General features: G+C 41.8%; 1 protein-coding gene and 1 pseudogene across 3 annotated transcripts; both read right to left on the bottom strand.

Moving 5' to 3' along the window:
• Positions 1-3,071: 3,071 nt before the first annotated feature.
• Positions 3,072-18,708, bottom strand: ELMOD2 (ELMO domain containing 2). Of its 3 annotated transcripts, none has more exons than XM_066632424.1 (9): positions 18,630-18,708; positions 16,905-17,052; positions 16,271-16,299; positions 14,969-15,069; positions 12,010-12,139; positions 11,352-11,485; positions 10,625-10,693; positions 9,129-9,262; positions 3,072-7,800 (listed from the first exon to the last, which is right to left on the bottom strand). In XM_066632424.1, exons 1-9 carry the CDS (start codon positions 18,672-18,674, stop codon positions 7,649-7,651), a joined length of 942 nt encoding a protein of 313 aa, XP_066488521.1. In that variant the 5' UTR covers positions 18,675-18,708; the 3' UTR covers positions 3,072-7,648. The 3 variants fall into 3 exon arrangements, with proteins under 3 accessions (XP_066488521.1, XP_066488522.1, XP_066488523.1); XM_066632425.1 differs by lacking the exon at positions 18,630-18,708 and adding an exon at positions 18,451-18,527; XM_066632426.1 differs by lacking the exon at positions 18,630-18,708 and adding an exon at positions 18,371-18,411.
• Positions 17,253-17,372, bottom strand: LOC136656166 (5S ribosomal RNA; annotated as a pseudogene).
• Positions 18,709-18,768: the final 60 nt, after the last annotated feature.

Here is an 18,768-nt window from a genome sequence, read left to right as displayed (position 1 = left end):
GATTGCCCCACCCCAAAACCAGCCATGAATGTCCAGGGTTGCCAATGACCAGGACAATCGTCCAGGATGCAAATACCCTAAGTACCCTTTGTGCAACCCATGTTTTTCTTTCACAGTAAGAAGCTCTGTTGCACACTCACCTACAGGGAGAGATTGTGTCCCATTTTTCTAAATTCTCAAAGGAGATTCATTGTATTTGCAAGTATAGACACTTTTGTTCACAGAACAGCACTTGATTGTCTCTGCGCAGAAGGCAAGCAAATGGTTTAAGGCTTGAACAGGACAAGTATGAGGGGAATTCCTATTCAGTCATGCCAGTGAATGTCTGCTTAAACTGTGCCCTTTAGTGGCTAAGCATACATATGTCATCAGTATATAATGGTGAATGACTGAGGCTTTAGAAATAGTGGCTTATGTCACTGAGTTTGTGGCAGGGTGGAAGTAGAACAGGCAACTTCAGTGTTCGCCCTTAGCTACTACACTGCACAAGTTCCTAATAACCTCTAGGTACAGAAAGCTTGCTTATAAACAAACTGAATGAGTGGGTTGCATGAGCTGACCAGCTCTTGAAGCCAATTTCCAGTTGTCACTCTGCTTATAATGCATGTATAAGGAAACTGAAAAGACGATAAAGTCTGTAAAACACACGTGCATCTCTGCTACCTGCAGATGCATCTGCTGATGTGGACTATGTGCTCAAAAAGCATTTTGGGACAATAAATGGGTTAGTCTGTGAAGTTGTACCTGCCTGCCATTTCTACTACAGCAAACTTAAGAGGGCTAGAAGCTTTGATACTGTGCTTCAGTTATCCTTCCATGAACTTGCCTGGAGAGGAAGGCAAAATGGGGTATGTTTAGTCCATAACTTTTAGTCCCATTATCCTGTAGCACAGTAACTGCATGTGCTGCTTTGGACAGTGCAAGGAGCAAGCAGGGGCCAGCTATGAAAGATGGGCAAGTTCTGTGCCTGTAAATGCTGCCATTTTTACTTTTCCAAAAAGCAGCCATGGAGCCTCAATATGGATTGGTGTGTTGCCATGGGGGAACAGGCACTAGAACCATTTGCTCCCAAGCCATTCCCCTCACTTAAATCCCCTGTCCCACCCAGCTGCTAGTAGTCATTTAGGAGAACATGTAGAAACACCAAAAATGTACACTCCCTTCTACAGCTAATTGTAATTTGTTCTGTGGGGGGTGATTTGAAGTAGGAGCATAGCACCCATGTTTGAAAAACATGTTGGGAGTTCCAAAGAGCTTCTTAGACATGCCCAGCCAAAATACTGACAGGTTTCTTTTGAGTGATAGATTTTTATGCCATATCACAATTTGCTTGTCAATTTGTGGTGGAATCAAAGTCTCTACTGGACAAGCCTGAGCCCGTGTGCTCATCCACACAACTCTTTGGCTCCAAGCCTCAGGTCACCCACATCGCAAGCTTTTTCTGTTACCATAAAGTCTTTGCTAAATTGTGAACATCTGAGAGAAAAAGAAAATGCTTGCAGCTGTTTACAGTCTGAACAGAGAAATCTCACGATCTGCTCAGCCTGATGATAAACTATCCTGCTACACGTGCTCTTCATGTGTCAAGGACACCCACCAGTGAGTCAAACAGGAAACCACACATGGTTCCATGTGTTTTATGAACAGTGTGTGGGCCACTTGCTGGGACAACCAGCCTCTCACTGCCTAAACTGTACTTGCAGTTGGCTGGTTCCAAGAATGGAAACACTGGCCACCAAACTATACCTAGTCAACTCTAAAACACAAAACTGCTTCTTTATTATCTGCCGTGACCATGGTCTCCATTATTCCTCTGGTTTCCCCCCCCCATTGCCTTTTGTTCTTTGTATTCATTTAAAATATGATCATGGGAGAAGCCCCAGCCAAAGGTTTTGGCAGGCACCTGTGCGGAGTTGCTATGTGATCTACACACACAACACAGCTGTCATTGATATAGATCTTAAGGGAGGGAATGGTCTCAAGTATCTGAAGAGGAGTCAATTTGCAAGCCAGGGGGACTGTAATAGTTTATATTAATAAACACAAAAGGAGGAACTGCTGTTTCCAGAATGAAAGCATATTTTGAGAATTAAACTCCATGCCAGAGGTTTACTATAAAGCAGCTCCAAAATATTGCTTTTTCCTTCAGTTTTTCTTGACGGAAGTTCTGTGCAGTCCAGTTTCTGTACACATTAGCTTGACTGCAGCATTGCTGCTGCAAAAGGCCTAACGTATTAAACCATGTATGAGCTGGCACAGATTGTTGCAAGATTCTGGTTCAGGCCCAAGAGGTTTTCCTGCTTGATGCCAGCTGCACCATTAAAACTTTGCAGACAGGAGATGCACACGGGTGCCACTATTTGGGGATTAGGAATTGAGAAAAAAGGGAAGAGAGAAGCAAATAAGGAACCATGGGGTTAGGACCACTGATACACAGCAACACAAAAGAATAACATATCTTGCTCATGGGATGAAACCAAATTGAAGCTTTGCTTTGTTCTACACAGTCCCCTAACAAGAGCTATATGTACAGACCTTTAAAAAGTTGTTAACACCAATTAAAAATATCTGTCTTAAAGCACACTGACGTGGTTTTTCTGTAAGTCAGGGTCTCCAAACTTTTCAGCACAAGGGGCCGCATCGTATATGCAATTACAAGGCAGCCACTGCATTTTCCAACGTAAAACTGCTTTATGAACTCTTGTTTAAAAGTGTTTGGGGTCAAACAAAAATCTGTCACACTGACTTATGATGTGACAGTAGGAATACTCCTTTTTACACATTCACCCACTGAGTCAAGCCACTAGCCATGGTGAGAGTCAGGAATTTATTGTTTTACAACTAACTTCATTGTCTACAGTAGCTAACTGCTGGAGCCCCACCATCAGGAAAGTTCTATCAGAATTCACAGCATCAAACAGAACAAGACAAATGGCACATCCAATTCAATGCTATAAAAAAAGCAGAATCTCATACTTGACAGTACATCAGCATCAAATAATTTTTCCAGGAACTCTGAAAGACACGAGACTCAAGTTCTAACAATAAGAACACCTCATCAAAAGGACACATTTCTCAACATCTTGATCTTTATTTGCTCATGTTCTTACACCACTCGCAAAACAAGCATCACATTTTATTGCTTCCATAAAATGACAGACACATTTCTAACAGTGGCCTCCCTTCCAAAGGGTTGAGTCACTGTCCATAAATGCTGCTTACTGAGGAAAGAAAAGGTACAAAGCAAGCAGTATCAACTGAAAGACTCAACACTAGCACCACAGAACACACATAAGTGCAAATCATAAGTACTAGAAACACTGTAAAGAATTTATTGGCACATTAATACTCCAAAATGCAATACTGTATTAGGAAAACAAAATAAGAAGCTCGCCTAAAAAAAAAAAAACATGCCACTGACTTCCTGTGGAGTATTTTTCTGCATTGTGAATACTTTAAGATCACTTATTTCAGTGATAATAAAGTAAGCAGCCCAGGAACCGCAGTCGCCCTACATAGGGCATAACTCATAAAATAACACCGATGACTGTACTTCTTTTGCTTGGTAAAGTAGAATAGCTGAACAGATATCTGCTGCTGTATCAACCTTTGAACTGTTTTATTCATTTGTGTTCAAAATTTAATCAAATATTTATAGCACTACAAATCATCATAATTTTTTTGACCAAGTCTCTCTGCTTCAGGAAGCTATTTACTTCCAAAATGTCTTGTCCGATTCAGAAGAGGCTTCAATTCCTAATGTAGGCCAGTATTTTGCAGATAAGATCCAGGGCCTTTTATGAAAATATTATAGCTTGGGAAGCCAAACTCTGCCCTATTCATTCAAATGTGCCATAGATTAAGTTAGAAATGAAGTTGTGAAAACATGCAATTCAAAACATGCATACAGTTAAAGTGGAACTTGCATGCAAGCAGCAACTGTTGCTCATATGATCATATACAATACGTAGGTTCATGAACTGCAAGACACAAGAGTGGCAATGGAAAATACACAGAAAGCCTCAGCCATTTCTGGAATCACAGTAGCATCTGGCATCATACATGGCTGTGTCTCCATACACCTTGCCAACCTGTTCACATTAAGATGTGCTCCACATACACAACTACATGGTGAAATAAATGGCTGCTGCTTACATGTGAATCATCCTTACTCCAAGTTGAACCTAATTGTTTCCATTTACAGGCAGCTCATTCTTTTTGGATTGTCACAATGCAATATTAAAATGAATAACCCTGTTTACGCTACAAAAATGTTCCTACCCAACACCAATGCCTGCACGTTTTCACAGCACAAACACATTTACAGTGGTCCAAGTCCGGGATTTAACTTATTCTTGAAAGAAAACAGACAAATATACACACTCCTTACCTAGTGAGAATACTGCATTTAAAAACTATGAAAGGGTGAATTGTTTTAGTTATTATACCTGAACATCCACACAGAACAACATTTACAAGAAGCAAGGGAGACAGAATAATGAAGATACAAAATTACTGCAGTTGGCAGTGAGGACTTCAAAATATTTACAACACAACCTAAATTTCTGAAACCATAGAAACTACCTTCCTAAAAAGATTCTCAACTATGATTGTTAGCACCATTAAAAGGATCTTATCACCATTATTTGCCAATAGCTATTATCTAGTTTTATTTTAAACAAGAATATTCTGTGATCTGCCCCAGGCAGTTATTTAAACCTTAGTATACTGCTTTAACCATTTAAAAATTATTGTTGTGTACAGGGGCTGTTAAAAAATTTTTTTTAATATAATGATACACTGGGAATGTATATTAGCAGTCTTAGCCAAGCACATGGGCATCCTGATTCAATGCTACCTCAGCCCCAGTGCCAGTGCTGGGTGTTGCAAGTGTGCCATAAGGCATGTTTACACCACCAAGGGAGTAAACTGCACTAGCAGGGAGGCATACACTGCTCTGTTGTCACCAGTCAGAACCCTGGCTGCTCAAAGAGAGCAGGTATGTGCTGCGCAGCGTGGAGGTGTGGCATGGAGAGGCATTCTAGAGAAGAGGGAGGAACAGGCGCAGGAGGCAGGGTCGGACCAGCAGAGGCCTCCTCTGCCAAATCTTATTCCCTATGTCAGACTCAAAATCCCAACATGGGGCTTCTCAAATCTGCGCCAGCAAAACAGAAGCCCCACGGAGCAGGCTGGGACTTACTTGGGGATTAAGGGATTCACTAGGACAATCTAGTATTGCAATTCACATGGAAAAACACTGTACAAACTTTTAGGGTGGTGGAAGAGCTTCCCACAGTTCCAGTTTAGTGGCAAGGCTTCAAGAAGACATGCTGTAATTTGAAATCTTCAATTTCCATATTTTTGATAAGTTTTAAACATTAGTTTCACCATATTAACTGAAACGTCTTAAAGAAATTTTAATTTTCTGTTACGCTATGTCTATGATAAACTGAAAGGGAACCGAGAGTGCAATTACTGTACCTGCACATCAAGCAAATACAGAAAGTATCATATTTACAATAGTTTCAATAGTTGATGTGTACAGACTAATTCCACACACCAACCACTCTGGTGCTCACCTATGGGTAGACTTACAGCCCAAACCTGAGCTTCCCAGAGCCCGCTGCGGTGGCGTTGCCAAAGTGGGCACTGGTAAGCAGACAGATGTCTCCTTAGGGAAGGGGACATTTGTCCCCTTCCCCTGGGGGAAGTTCCCAGCTCTGCAATGGGGACTCTCAAGTCTGTACTGGCTATTTTGCTGGTAGACTTGAGACTTCATTTTGGACCTTCTGGCCCAACAGAGTTCAGGATACAGTGGAGCAGAGCTCCGCCAATCCTGCCCCCTCCCACCCTGGTTCCTTCCCCCTCATTCTGCCCTTCAGAGGCCACACCACCGCCTGGTGGCCACACTTATTCCCAGCAGCAGCACATCCTCCTTCTGCTGTTTGGCAGCAGGTCAAGCACTGGTGCTCCCTACTCTGGGGGTGCTGTAAACATGCTTTACGACACGTTTATGGTATCCAGTGCCGGAGCTGGGCCACTGCAGGATTGGGCTCTTATACTGGTTCTTCATTTTCTCTACAACAGAAGATCCCCAAATTCATGAAAGACAGGACTGATTTTGCCCAGAGGACCAGGCTGCATGGACATTTGATTAGATCCCAACTCATTTTGCACAAAAGGTTTTAGAATTCAATAGGAATGTTTTATTGCACAAACGCTTTTGAACATCACTAGAAATGGATGTAGATTTTTAAGATAAGCCTTCCCAAACCCCTCTCTCTTCGCTATATCCTCATGGGAAAAAGAACCTTGAGAAGTCTTCTACTACAATATTAAATTTTTCCATAAGTAAGAGTTCCTCAATTATTTATTGTTTAATTATGCCAGGTAGCCTACTTACTACTAGAAGTCACAGGTTATATGCAATATGTGCAGCACAGGCAATTTCTACGATGTCACCAAATGATCACATTGCTGTGCTTTGAACTTCTCACTGGCAAGATAATGATCTAACAAATTACCATTGGCGAGATAAAGAGATATTGCTCAGTTGCAACAGCAATTATTATAGCAGCCAGTACATGTTAGGAACTGTCCAGCAATGGACACAGTCCAAGTACAAAGCCTTGGTGATGAGGTTCAATTGTAATAAGCAGAAGGCACTTCAAAATGATTAAGCTTTGAACTCAATGTCTGAACACACACACACACACACACACACACTCTTTAGAAACATTTTAAAGGCAGCTTAGTAAGTTTTTAATAGGTAGAAAAACCTGTTGCTGGATTGTCTGGGAATCACTCATCTTGTGCTGCTATCCATACATTCCTATTACGTAAATGTGAAACCAATCCATTTTTTAAATCTTCTCCCACTAAATATTTTGACGTTTCTTTGTGAGCTGTAAACATGTTAGTTGACTTAAGAAACAAGAACAGAACAGGGGTTGATATGCAAACTGCATACCCTTAGATAGTCCAATACACAGAAAATATACTTAGGTAATATTTATACTAGTATGCAAACATTTGTTCAAAACAGTAGCTGCTTTAATCTTCCACTTTCTAGCTACATATCCCCAAGAAACAAATTTACCCAGAAACATTGAATAATCTTACTAAGCACAACTTATGATTTTTCTCATACATCCAAATACTTTTAACCTTTTGTGTCTGTATGTTCTCTTAATAATTTAACAGAGGGTCGTAACAGAGGGTCTCATATTTATGAAAAAGAACAAAACGAAACAAAACTCAATATACAAATTTGAAACCAAAATAGTGCCTATTCCAAGTATTGCAAAATCACCTGACAGTAAATTAATCACAAATCAAATATTGAGAAAAAGCTATTGCTAGAGAATATAAAGAAGCCCAAGTACTTGTTTTGTCTTCCTGCAAGGTATAGAAAAATTTTGAGGTCCTGTGAACCACTGAGAATCTTTGTATTTAAAGAGTTCTTATATTCAGCAAATAGTGTAAAATTCTAAGTAACTGTTGATTGTCCAAGCTCTCTCAACCAATTTCATATATAAAAAAATTAGACGTATAAAACTTTGATCACTAAATGAAGTTTTTGGTTAAATATGAGAATTTCAGTCAAGTGCATAATTTTTGTGTGCATAACTTGAAGACCACCACTTTACTATTTTTCACTTTTTAAGGCAAGGACTACATTGTAATCCAGGAGACATCCTTTGACTTTTTCATGAAATTTTTCTCTATACTGATTGAAGAACATAATACTTTCTGGTTCTTCTTGAAACCAAAATTTGTCAAATTCATAAGCCAAATAACCTGTGAACAAAAATATAAATCAAAGTTTTAAAGAGACCACTACTTAATTACATGTGAATATGAACATATACATTCTTCAAGCAAATTTTACTTGATCTTTAAATATCTGAAGAGCTACTTTAGTCACACCATTTGAGCACATCCAGTGGTTTTTAATTTTTTTCTCTCCTTTGAAGAACAGAGCACCATGCCGTATCAGTCTTTGAAAGTTCCTTCTATTTCAAATATAGTCTGCTCAATACCAAATAAAAATGCATTTTTATTACAGAACAAGGAAACTCTATCTACATACAAGAATAACTACAGCCACAAACACAAGTGCATTCCAAGCTGTAGGGAACACTACAAAAAAGCAAGTGGTATTGAACAATCCTTTCCTACAATAGCTTGTTCATATTTTTAGAGTCAATTCACTCCTAATGAAAGAACAGGTGTAATCGATATCTCCCCCACCACATTAACTTTCAGAAGCTGGGAGCAGGTTCATGTCTAACACCCAACACAACCCAACACTTTCTTTCTCCTGCTTTCTCTTGCTTCAAACATCACATGTCCCCCTCTTCCTGCAGTTTTTCAAAAGCTGTTGGGTGGAATCCACTCACTTCTCTACTCAGGCAACAACACCCTCGTTAGAGCAAGCATGCAGCTGCTGCTAAAGAGGGTTTACCTATTATAATTGATGCAAATAGCAGTCTCATCCAAGGAGACACACACACACACACACTGGAAGTGTGGCATAAGCAAATTCTGAAAGGAAATTCTCCCAACTGTTGAAGAAACTAGACTACTCCTTTTTGCCAGAGACTGAGAGGCAGCAACGGGTTTGATTACACATTTCTTCTTAAAGAGTATAAGGTGCAAATCAGCACATACAAGCTCAACTTACTTTTACCTATGGAGAAGTAGGCTTGCTTGCCAAAAGCACACTGAAACCCACTTAGCCCTTCAAGACGGAGTGATACCCATAAGCTCAGGGTACATTTCAACCAGCATTCTTTGTGAGGGGTCCATGCTGGTGCATGGTCTCCTTCCACAGCCACATGACATCATAACTGTGTTGCAACACCAGCTCTGGACATTTGGCGATGACATCATCGCCAAACTTCCTTCTGCATTGCCAAGATCCATGCTTAGAGGAACACCTCTAATTGCCTTATAGAGGGAGCAAGATTTCAGCATGCTTTCCAACATACTGCACTCTCTTTTTTCAGGCTTCTCTACAACTACAACAGGGGAACACCAAATATAATAAAGAGAATTATTTGTCTGACTAGGTAAAAATCTCACCCCAAGAACACTGTCCTGTCAGGACAGCTGCAGATACTTACAATAAAGTTGATGGAAGTGTTCTAATTGTGGCATACCAGAAACCAAGTTGTAGAAGTGAGTTTTTAAAGAACCATTCTTTAATAGACTGTAAGCCATTTCTGTCAAATTGATCCCAACTATTGCATAGGAATATCTGCAAGATACAAACAGTATTAATAATCACTGATTGTTCTTGTTTCACTCACACCTCAGAAGAGCTCAGCCAAATGTTGGTGTACAAAAGGGGGGCAGCAGTGGTAAGGGGCTTGACTGCAATGCACAGCCAGAGTTGGCCCTCATCTTACCTGCAGTTGACTTGTCCAAATTCAACTACATGGGCTCAGCAAACAAACAAACAAAAAACAGAAAAAACAACTTAAATAGTGCAGGTGATTCTGCACACCATTCTATTTGCATGCCACAGAGTGAGCCTGAGATCAGAGAAGAAAGCTGCCTCCACCTGTCTCATTTCCCTCCTGCCTCTCATAATTTAAGAGCAGTGGCATAGCTTAAGATTGTGTAGCCCGGTGCCAAGCTCAAAATGTTGCCCCGGAAGTGATGTCACAACCAGAAGTGACATCACACCCAAGTTTTTTAAAAAGTAAAAATTGGGAAGAACCCACCTCCTCCCCCCAGCAGTTCACCACCCACTTGCTCTACTGCCTCCCCCCAGTCAGTGGCATAGCTAAGGCATCTATCTGCCACATGGGGTCAAATAAGATTTTGTAGCTCCCCCCACAAGACAAAATCAAATTTAATGAAGTGAAGGAAAAATAAATAAATAAACAAACAGTTATTGCTTCCATGATGTACGAGTACCATAACATCTCATTGGCACTCAGAACAGTCTCATAGGTCAGTTTGGACTTAAGCAAATCCACTTTTTGTTCCACAACGCAGTTGTGTTTTCATTTTCTGGTTAATTGGCCATAACGTTTGATAGAAAACAGATATTCCAGTGCTGTTTGTTTCATTGCATTCTGCATTAAAATACCTTTCCAATGATATATAACATGATGGTATTGTTCATACATACCAAGATTTTCACAATTTTGGTCACTAGTGCCCTCAGCTTGTTGCCCCCCCTAAAGCTTGATGCCTGATGCATCTGCTACCCCCTGCACCCGCTTAGCTACTCCACTGTTTAAGAGGCAGTATGTATTTTGAGAAGCAAGGGATTTTCAAGATAATTTTGAGTACACACGATTGTGGCTTTACTTTCCAACCTTAGTACGTGGCCCACGTGAAAGAAGGCGGCCAACTGTACTAATAGACTAGCAACATAAGGGATAAAAAAAAAATAACAGGAGGCTAACATGCAATTAAAAACTACATTTGAAGTCCTCAGAAATTGACATTCTTAAGTACTGTACTCTTTCCTCTCTCCTCCTCAGAATTGTTTTAGAGAACTGGGCTTTGAGATTATTTATTGGAAGCTAGTATCTTTATAGACAGGTCTATTTTTTCAGCTTTAGAAGTCAATCATGATAATAGTTTTATTTAAGAAGTAGCTTACCCCATTTTGGGATGATTTGAATGAGCAAGGATTTGACGAGCTTCAGAAGAGTAATGTTTACTAAAATATCTGAAAAAATGCAGAAACGAATTAAGTCAATCTACAGGAAGCTACTTATGCTGCTATGATAAAAATTACTTTTGGAACATTATTCTTGTAACAGTCACATTGCCTAGTAGTCTATTGCTCCACAGCACAACTAAAGAAATTAATAGTTTAACGCAGTGTTCTTCAACCTGTGGGTCACAACCTCAGTGGGGTCACAAAGCTTCATGGGGGCGTACTGCAGCGATCTGTCAAAGCCTGTGCAAGAGAGGGCTTGAATCCAATCCAATAACAGTACTGCCTTATCAAAACTGAGTTCTTGATATAAATCCTGCACAACCTTTTCTTGCTGTCTTGTCCCACTGCACCTAAGGCTGGCCCTGCTCAGGCTGCTACTCACAGGGTTGCTGTGAAAACACAAGAGGTGGGGGAAATGGGGCAGACAGGGCAGCTGATTTGGTCCTGGATTAGGGGTGGGATCAGCAATAGATCCTCAGTATCATACTTTGAGTTTAATGAATGCTAAGAAAATTGTTTCCAAGGCATCTAATAAGTACACTTGCAGGTTATATTTTGAACACTAAATCCAATACTCAGGGCTTCCTTTCCTTAATATCTCACCAGCAGACCCATTATTAAAAGATGCATTCAACAGATGTAGAGAAGAAGTACTTTAACTTACAGCAGATTAGTTAGTCCCAGCATGCCCATTCCTCTGAAGTCTGTTTTGGGGTCATCACCTTGGAAACCAATGTCACACCATTGCTTTGTGATTCTAGCCTTCAGTTTTTCATGGGGCATCAACAAGTTCCAAAGCTGTATAAATACGGTTCCATTAACAGAATTATCAATGTTTTTCCAGCCTCACTATGAATACTAATCATTTTCAGTCAAATAATACGATGCAGTCACCATATAATACAAAAGCTCCCAAAACAGAGTATATTAACACATTCATACAAGAATTCTGAAAGAGCTCCAGAAATATGTTAACAAGGAACATTTTTCTTTTTGTTCGGTCCTACTGAATGAATTAAGATGTTTTATTCTGATGTGGCAATGTTTTGAGAATGGTGTTATCCTGTTTACCAACTCTATTCATTTCAGTGGAAAAAGTGGATGCCTGTACACATGGATCTGCTCTCTCCATTGAAAACGTACAGACCAGCACATCCTTCTCTTCCCCCTCCCTGGGTATGAGCCTCGGTACGTCCAATCAAAGGTATGCCGTGTCAACAGACCTGGATCATCATCAACACAAACTTTTTTTTACAAATCACAAACATGGATACATTGAACAGATTATAAAAAGTCAATTGAAATGTAATCAACATGATCACCTCAATGAGCTGATCCTCATGTTCTTTATTATCAGAATTGTATGGACATTTTCTCAGATCCTCTACAGCCAAATAAAGTTTCTTGTAACCGATTATCTGGACCAAACATATTCGTAACTTCAAGGCAAACCTGCAATATATGCAACATATGCAGAATTATAAGTATGATGGGAAAATAAATCTCCAAATTGCCGTGGCATATAGCCATTTCTGTTACTGTTTAAAAACCACAATATACAGCCTTAGTTTCCCATGTTAGCTAGCCTATCATTTTTAGAGCTATGAAAAAACTCTCTAGCGTGGCCCAATCTGTACTCACCAAAAGCCAATGACAATGGCTTTTAAGTAATATGAACAAAACCAGGTGACTATATTTCTCATAGCTTTTCTGTCTCAAGTCTATTGCTGTCTTGTTCATTTGAACTCTATTAACTGAGAAGTTAAGAAAACATTCTAAATCGTTGAGAAATTTTAGCCGGCCACCATCAAATAAACATAGCAAGATGACTCTTATTGAAGCTGGAAACACTAGAGTAAATTATATATCAAACAAAATTTTTGCCCACATTCTTCTTTGACTGAAACCTCCATCTACTCAAGACTGGAATAAAAACATTACATGCTGTTCTTTTTGCAGTGAATGGTACTTTAGCTCAATTCACACTTCATAACCATTCTTCAGGTTTTTACACTTCCCCATCTCCTCACTCATTTCCTGGTTTGGGCAAGCCATATTCTGTCCATTTCAAATGAAACAAAAATTATGATTTAGCCCTGGACCACAACTTGTCTCTACTTCAAACCACAATTCCGAATTGAAGACAACTACAGTTTGCATAAACCAGAGTTTGCCAATTTGAATATAATCAGCAAATTGTGGTTTGCACAACCTAGGAAATGGGAAGAGGGAAATTAGATTGTGTGAGGAGGCAGAGGGAGCATGCGAGCCAAGAAACAGTTCCAAAAGCTAAACCATGGTTTAGCCATTACATGTAAACTGCGCTTATGTTCAACGATATTGCAAAAAAGGTGTCCCTGGATTTTAAAATGGTGGAAAATGAGAAGGCAGAATTTTTCCTTTTTGAACTAAAGGAAAAAGAATCATCAGCAGCATAATCCTTGGCTTGTCTACTCAGTAAGTCCTACTGAGTTCAGCGGGACTTCCTCCCAGGTAAGCTGCGATCATATACATACTTAGGTACAGTTATGGCCCAATCCTGTCAGGGCCCTGCACTGATGGAACTTGCATTCCATTAGGGTAAGTCCTAGGCCCCTGGCGCAGCAGCTGCTACAATGATGCACAGGCCACCAGTGCAATCAGCTAGCAGGCATGTGCTTAATGACTTCCAGAGCCAGTAAGTTGGTAGAGGAGGCATTCCAGAGGAGGATTGGGGTGGGGAATTGAGACCAACCAGGGTGTGTTGAGGATGAGCTGGAGGCAATATCAGTGGCAGCACCAATATCTTATACCCCCAGCCCAGGCTCATTACACTCAGTACACCCCTTTGACCTTGCAGGATTTATATCAGCCAAAGAGTAGATCTAAGTAGGTACTTGGGGACAAGGCACTAAGTTAAGTAAAATGTTTTTTATATGAATGCCAATGCACTTTTTTATTTATGTCTTCTTTGCTTCCTGATCTCCAGTTGACCTATAGAATGCAGCAGACGCTGCACCACTGCACATTTTGGACTGGTCCAAGATAGGACTGGGTTGTTAAACAGATCCAGAAGAAAAATCTATAGATAAGGAAAGAACCATACTGTCTGAACTCTTCTGAAAAATAGTACAGTGACTACTCAATTGAATGAATCTCAATTCAATGGACAGAGATTTTTCTATATCCACAGAAATCTATTAAACCCTTGCCTTACAGAGCTCCCTGGCAGCTTCCGAGATAAGCAAATCAGAAGGGGATCAGGGCAGGCATGCCCACCCTTCCAGGGTACGCTGTGCACTGGTGCTCCTACTCTGCCCTCGACCAGGGCATTTTAGGAATAAGCAGTATTTTTCCATTCTTCAGGTTGCTCTACGAATGGTGACATTACTCAGAAAGTGGGTTCCACTTCCTGTCATGTGCCCATTCCTGGTCAAGGGTGCAGTGAGAGCATCAGTGTCAAGGGTGCCCTGGAAGGTAGGTATGCCTGCCCTTTTAATATTTACCTGTCCTGAGCTTCCCTGATGCTGCTACTCTATTCTTCGCAAGGGCCTCTTAGAATTAGGACATTCCTTCACTCTTAAAGGACCCTGGTGGAATGTGGAAAGCAGTGCTAAGGGGACTTTCTGTGGTAGCAGTTTAAGACACAAATAGGGGAGAATGAGTGGATTTAATGCACACTGGCATTGTCACCCTTCTCCCCATTAGTCTGTTAAATAGAGCAGTAGTTCGCAAACTTTTTAGCAGCACCAGAGGCTGCTGCCCGATTTATAAATGCCAAGGGATATGGCTAAAACAGTGATTGGGCAGCAATGCTTCTCACCCTCCCTCCCCCCAAATAGCATGTTTAACTCTTGATGCACATAACGTCATCGGCCCTGCCAGTTTCAAAAACCACCAAAAATTAGATCACAAACTACTGGTGGGTCCTGGGCCCACAGTTTGGGAACTGCTGAAATGGAGGGTTTACTGTAAGAATATACCTTGTCTGAATTCAGAGATTGCTCAGATCGTTGTGGCTCTTTGGAAAGAGCGCTCATCTGTATCCATGTGCCTGATTTTCCTAATACTTTGGATGTCTCATTCCATCCCTTCCCCTAGATCAGGTGATTGACATAGGCTTTTCAGTGGGAAATCTTTTTGAGAAATTTCCTTCCTCTCACACATCAGAATACAACTATATACGTACATACTACTTTTCATCATTTATGAAGAATTTTCTTAACAAATTGAACAAGAACTATTTTGCGCATAATCTCAAAGGCAATGTGACAATCACAGACATCTTTGAAGAAGCCATACTCTTTCTCTTTGTGTATATTAATCTTTTTTTCTTTTATGATGCGCGCTACACAGTTTTCCACTTCATCGTCAGAAGTAGCATTCAAAGCATCTTGTAAAACCTGAAAACAAACAAGTTAAATATTAAAGTACTCCTTTAACTGATTTACCCAACTATCTTCTACTCTATTGGTAGTGGGAACTAACAGAAGGTTCAAAGAATGTCAAAATATCATTAAAAGTGGGCACCCTCTATTACTAGTACCAAATGTATAAAGTATTAATTAGGGCTGTCACCCTGTTAAAGCCATTTAGTTCATTACTTGTGAGTTTTAAATGGCTAGACAAATTAAATCAACAAACATGCACTTTTTCAGAAGAATACATACTAATGATCACTTAACGCAGATTTATTATGCTCCAACCATGACCACTTCTTTGCAAATGTTTATACACAATAGTGGACAACAGTATCATGGGCACGGGAGGAAGTAAGACTATACAACTCTAGCCAGTCCACCATACCCTAAAGTACAGAAATCCTTTTTTTGCCAATTAAAAAAATACTTCACTACACCACCTTAGTTTGTAATCTTCACAGGCTGCGGACAACTTGTAATTGAGCAGAATAGAAAGGTAGCTCCCTGACCCCAACTACAATATGACAGTTTATTGTAGTTTACTGTACTAATATAGACTGCAGGAAGACGCCAGCTTGTGTAAACACACATACTCAATATCAGGAGTCCAAAAACAAAATTCCTGTAGAGTGCCCTGTTATAACTACCGAAAATGTTATAAAAGAAGAAGCTTTCAGCAATACACAACACTGAACTCGATCTGGTTTTTGAGCAGCTTGTTAGATTTACCAGTCGACTGGCAGATCATTACTATGACAACAGTAAAGCAGTTTCATTCCACACCTCAGATTATACACTATATTTTAAGTACTCTGTTGGTAAAACTAAAAGCGGTATATTTTAGAACTGTGAATTCAAGCAAAATTCAACAAATAAAATCTATCTTATTTAAACTGCAATTAAGTGAGAGTGCAAGAATAATGTTCTGAAGATCACCTTGTTCAAACAAGAGCATGTACATCTTCTGCAAGCATCCAAAGAACTGTACAGAATTCTGCATTTGTGTTTCTCCTACAGCAGCCTCCCTAAACACAGTAAACTGACTTTTAACCCAGTGCAAATTTTAAAAGTACTTTATGGCATGACACAGGCACTTAATGCTGGGGGGGGGGGGGCACCAAATCCCAATATAAAACGTTGGACTCCTACCTGGATCATGCTCATGTTATTCAAGATATCCTACCTTATTTTTTGATGATTCCAGTGAGTGCTCTGCATTAAGACAAACATTTATGAGTTACTGAAAATAGTTTATAAAAATCTAGACTTCCTAAAACACTAACAGCAAAATCCTATGTTGGCATCCTCAGAAGCAAGTTCCACTTAGTTCAATGAGATTTACTCCCAAGCAAGCATGCAAAGGATTGTAACCTGAGATTAGTGAACGTTACTGTGACAATGGTTTATGACTTCAAAGACGAAAGAAAAGGCTAGACTGGTCATGAACAGAGTAGCACAGGGCCAGGGTTGGAAGAGTTAGGAAGTTTTGAAATCAGCATCAGAACTTTGCCTATAAGCTTATAATTTTAATCAAAAGCTGCATAACAGTTCGCAAACTGTAAAAACTTTTAATAAATATTACAAATAATATGGTGCTCTGTGTGTGCGTGTGTGTGTGTGTGTCAGTTAGACAACTCTTGCCCTCCATGTCTAATACGTGTGTCTTGTTCGCATGAACCACACACAAAAATAAGAGCAATTCTTTAGTATTTCTTTATGAATGGTACAGATTTTTCAGATAATCTCTTAATCTGTGAGAGATATATTAGGTTTAGCAACAGAAATGTAATAACCATGTGTAATCAACAAGTTTTTACCTATTTGTAATGTCCTTGCTGCACTTTTCTTTGTATTTTCACAGATGCGCTGCAGCTCGCATTTTCCAGTGAGCTGTCTCAAGACCCATTTTAGCCAAAATCGAAAGACATTTCTGTATAAGTAACTCCATAGGGGTACAATCATTTTCTACAGAAACACAGAGATCACAAAAAGTAGTTTAGCAGAACAGACAGTAAAACTTTGTTCACCAAGTAGCACAACACATTTCAGAGTTTCCTCCCAACTCCTACTGAGTTCCGCAGAATCTACTCTGAAGTAGATGCATACAAAATTGGACTTCCTTGCATGGAGGTTGGCAACCTTCAATCTTGAAAGACTATGGTATAAGCCTACAGCACCTGGTATTCCCAGGGGGTCTCCCATCCAAGTACTAACCAGGCCTGACCCTGCTTAGCTTCCAAGATCAGACAAGATCGGGTATGTGCAGGTTAACAGTTGCTGCTTGGACTGCAAACCCTGAATCTCACTTCTAGGAATTTCTCACCACTGCAAACTAACAGCACAAGGCCTCTAATTTAAGTGATTTCAGCATGAGAAAAAGGCAATGTGGAGCCCAATCCTATGCATGTCCACTTAGAAGTCCCATTATAATAAATGCTGCTTACTCCCTGGAAAGTGTGGACAGAATTGCAGCCTCAGAGCCCAATCCTATGCATGCCTACTCAGAAGGAAGTTCCATTATAGTCAATGGGGCTTACCCCCAAGTAAGTGCAGGTAGAATTGCAGTCTCAGAGCCCAATACTATGTATGTCTACTCAGACAGAAGTCCCATTCCAGTCAATGGGGCTTACTCCCAGGAAAGTATGGATAGGACTGCAGCCTCAGAGCCCAATCCTGTGCATGCCTGCTCAGAAGGAAGTCCCATGAGAGTGAATGGGACTTCCTCCCAGGAAAGTGGAGCCACAAACGGACACAGCTTTACTGGAAGTCAGATCTGCTTCTTCAACAGTGTTGTGACTCCAGCTCACTCCCAGGAGAGCATGCAAAGGACTGGGGCTCACAGGAGATGCTGAACTCTCCCTCCAGCTTGGCGGGACCAAAGCAGGCTTCACTCTGGAGGAGGGCCAAAGCCCAGCCACTTGTGCAGCCCGCTGCAGCCAGGGCAACGGGGCGGGCGCTGCAGCCTGTGCAGGAGGGCACCCTGGAGGCCTGCCCCCTTGCACTGGGGCCTCGCTGCGCCGCACCGACGCTGGAAAGTGGCCAGGGCCGGGCCCTGCATGCAGCAACACTGTCCGCAAGGACTCCGCAGGCCCTGCTGCTCCAAAGTCCCCTCCAGAGCGCAGGAGCGGCTCAGGGGCAGCTTCGCAGGAGCTCCGCGCCAGCCCCCGGACCGCCCCGTCCCGTTCGGGGCTGCCCCAGGCGCAGCCTCCAGCTGCCCCCCCCCCCCGGCCGGGCCCGGGAAGCCGAAGTTCGGGGGCCACAGACTGGCCCGGACAGGCAGCACCTGGGCCCGGCAGGGCGCGCCAAGGGGGGTCTGCTCGTGCCGTGCCCCGCCCCGCAAGCCTGGTCGCGAACGTCACACACCCCGAGGCGGCGCCAAGCGCCGTCACGCCATCCCCGCGAAGCCCGCGGAAGGGGCGACAGCACCTCGCTCGCTCGCTCGGCCCCGGCAGGAAGCGGCTGCGCGGACCGGAAGTGTGCGCTGGGGGAAGGGCCACTCTCTGACGCCGCGCTCTCCCGCCCTTCCCCCGCGCTCCTCGCACCTGCCCGCAGACGATGCGGACCGAAGTATCGCCAAGCACCTCCATGGCGGACGCCGCGGGGAGCGCTGCCTTCGCGAGGCCCCTTCAACGGCGGCGGCGCGAGCCCCCTGCTCGGAGGGGGGCGTGGCCGTCGCCGTCG

This window comes from Tiliqua scincoides, chromosome 6 (genome assembly GCF_035046505.1).
Source record: "Tiliqua scincoides isolate rTilSci1 chromosome 6, rTilSci1.hap2, whole genome shotgun sequence".
Taxonomy (NCBI): domain Eukaryota; kingdom Metazoa; phylum Chordata; class Lepidosauria; order Squamata; family Scincidae; genus Tiliqua; species Tiliqua scincoides.
The sequence above is the reverse complement of the archived record's forward strand: the minus strand, read 5'-3'. Positions and strand labels throughout refer to the sequence as shown.

What these genes read in the sequence shown, in the direction of transcription:
- ELMOD2 (XM_066632424.1), bottom strand. Translation starts at nt 18,674, where the DNA reads ATGGAGGTGCTTGGCGATACTTCGGTCCGCATCGTCTGCGGGCAG. An exon ending in CTGGGACTAACTAATCTGCT is followed by an intron (nt 10,694 to 11,351) that starts GTAAGTTAAAGT and finishes GCATTTTTTCAG; the next exon opens with ATATTTTAGTAAACATTACT. An exon ending in TCAAATCATCCCAAAATGGG is followed by an intron (nt 9,263 to 10,624) that starts GTAAGCTACTTC and finishes TGTATCTTGCAG; the next exon opens with ATATTCCTATGCAATAGTTG.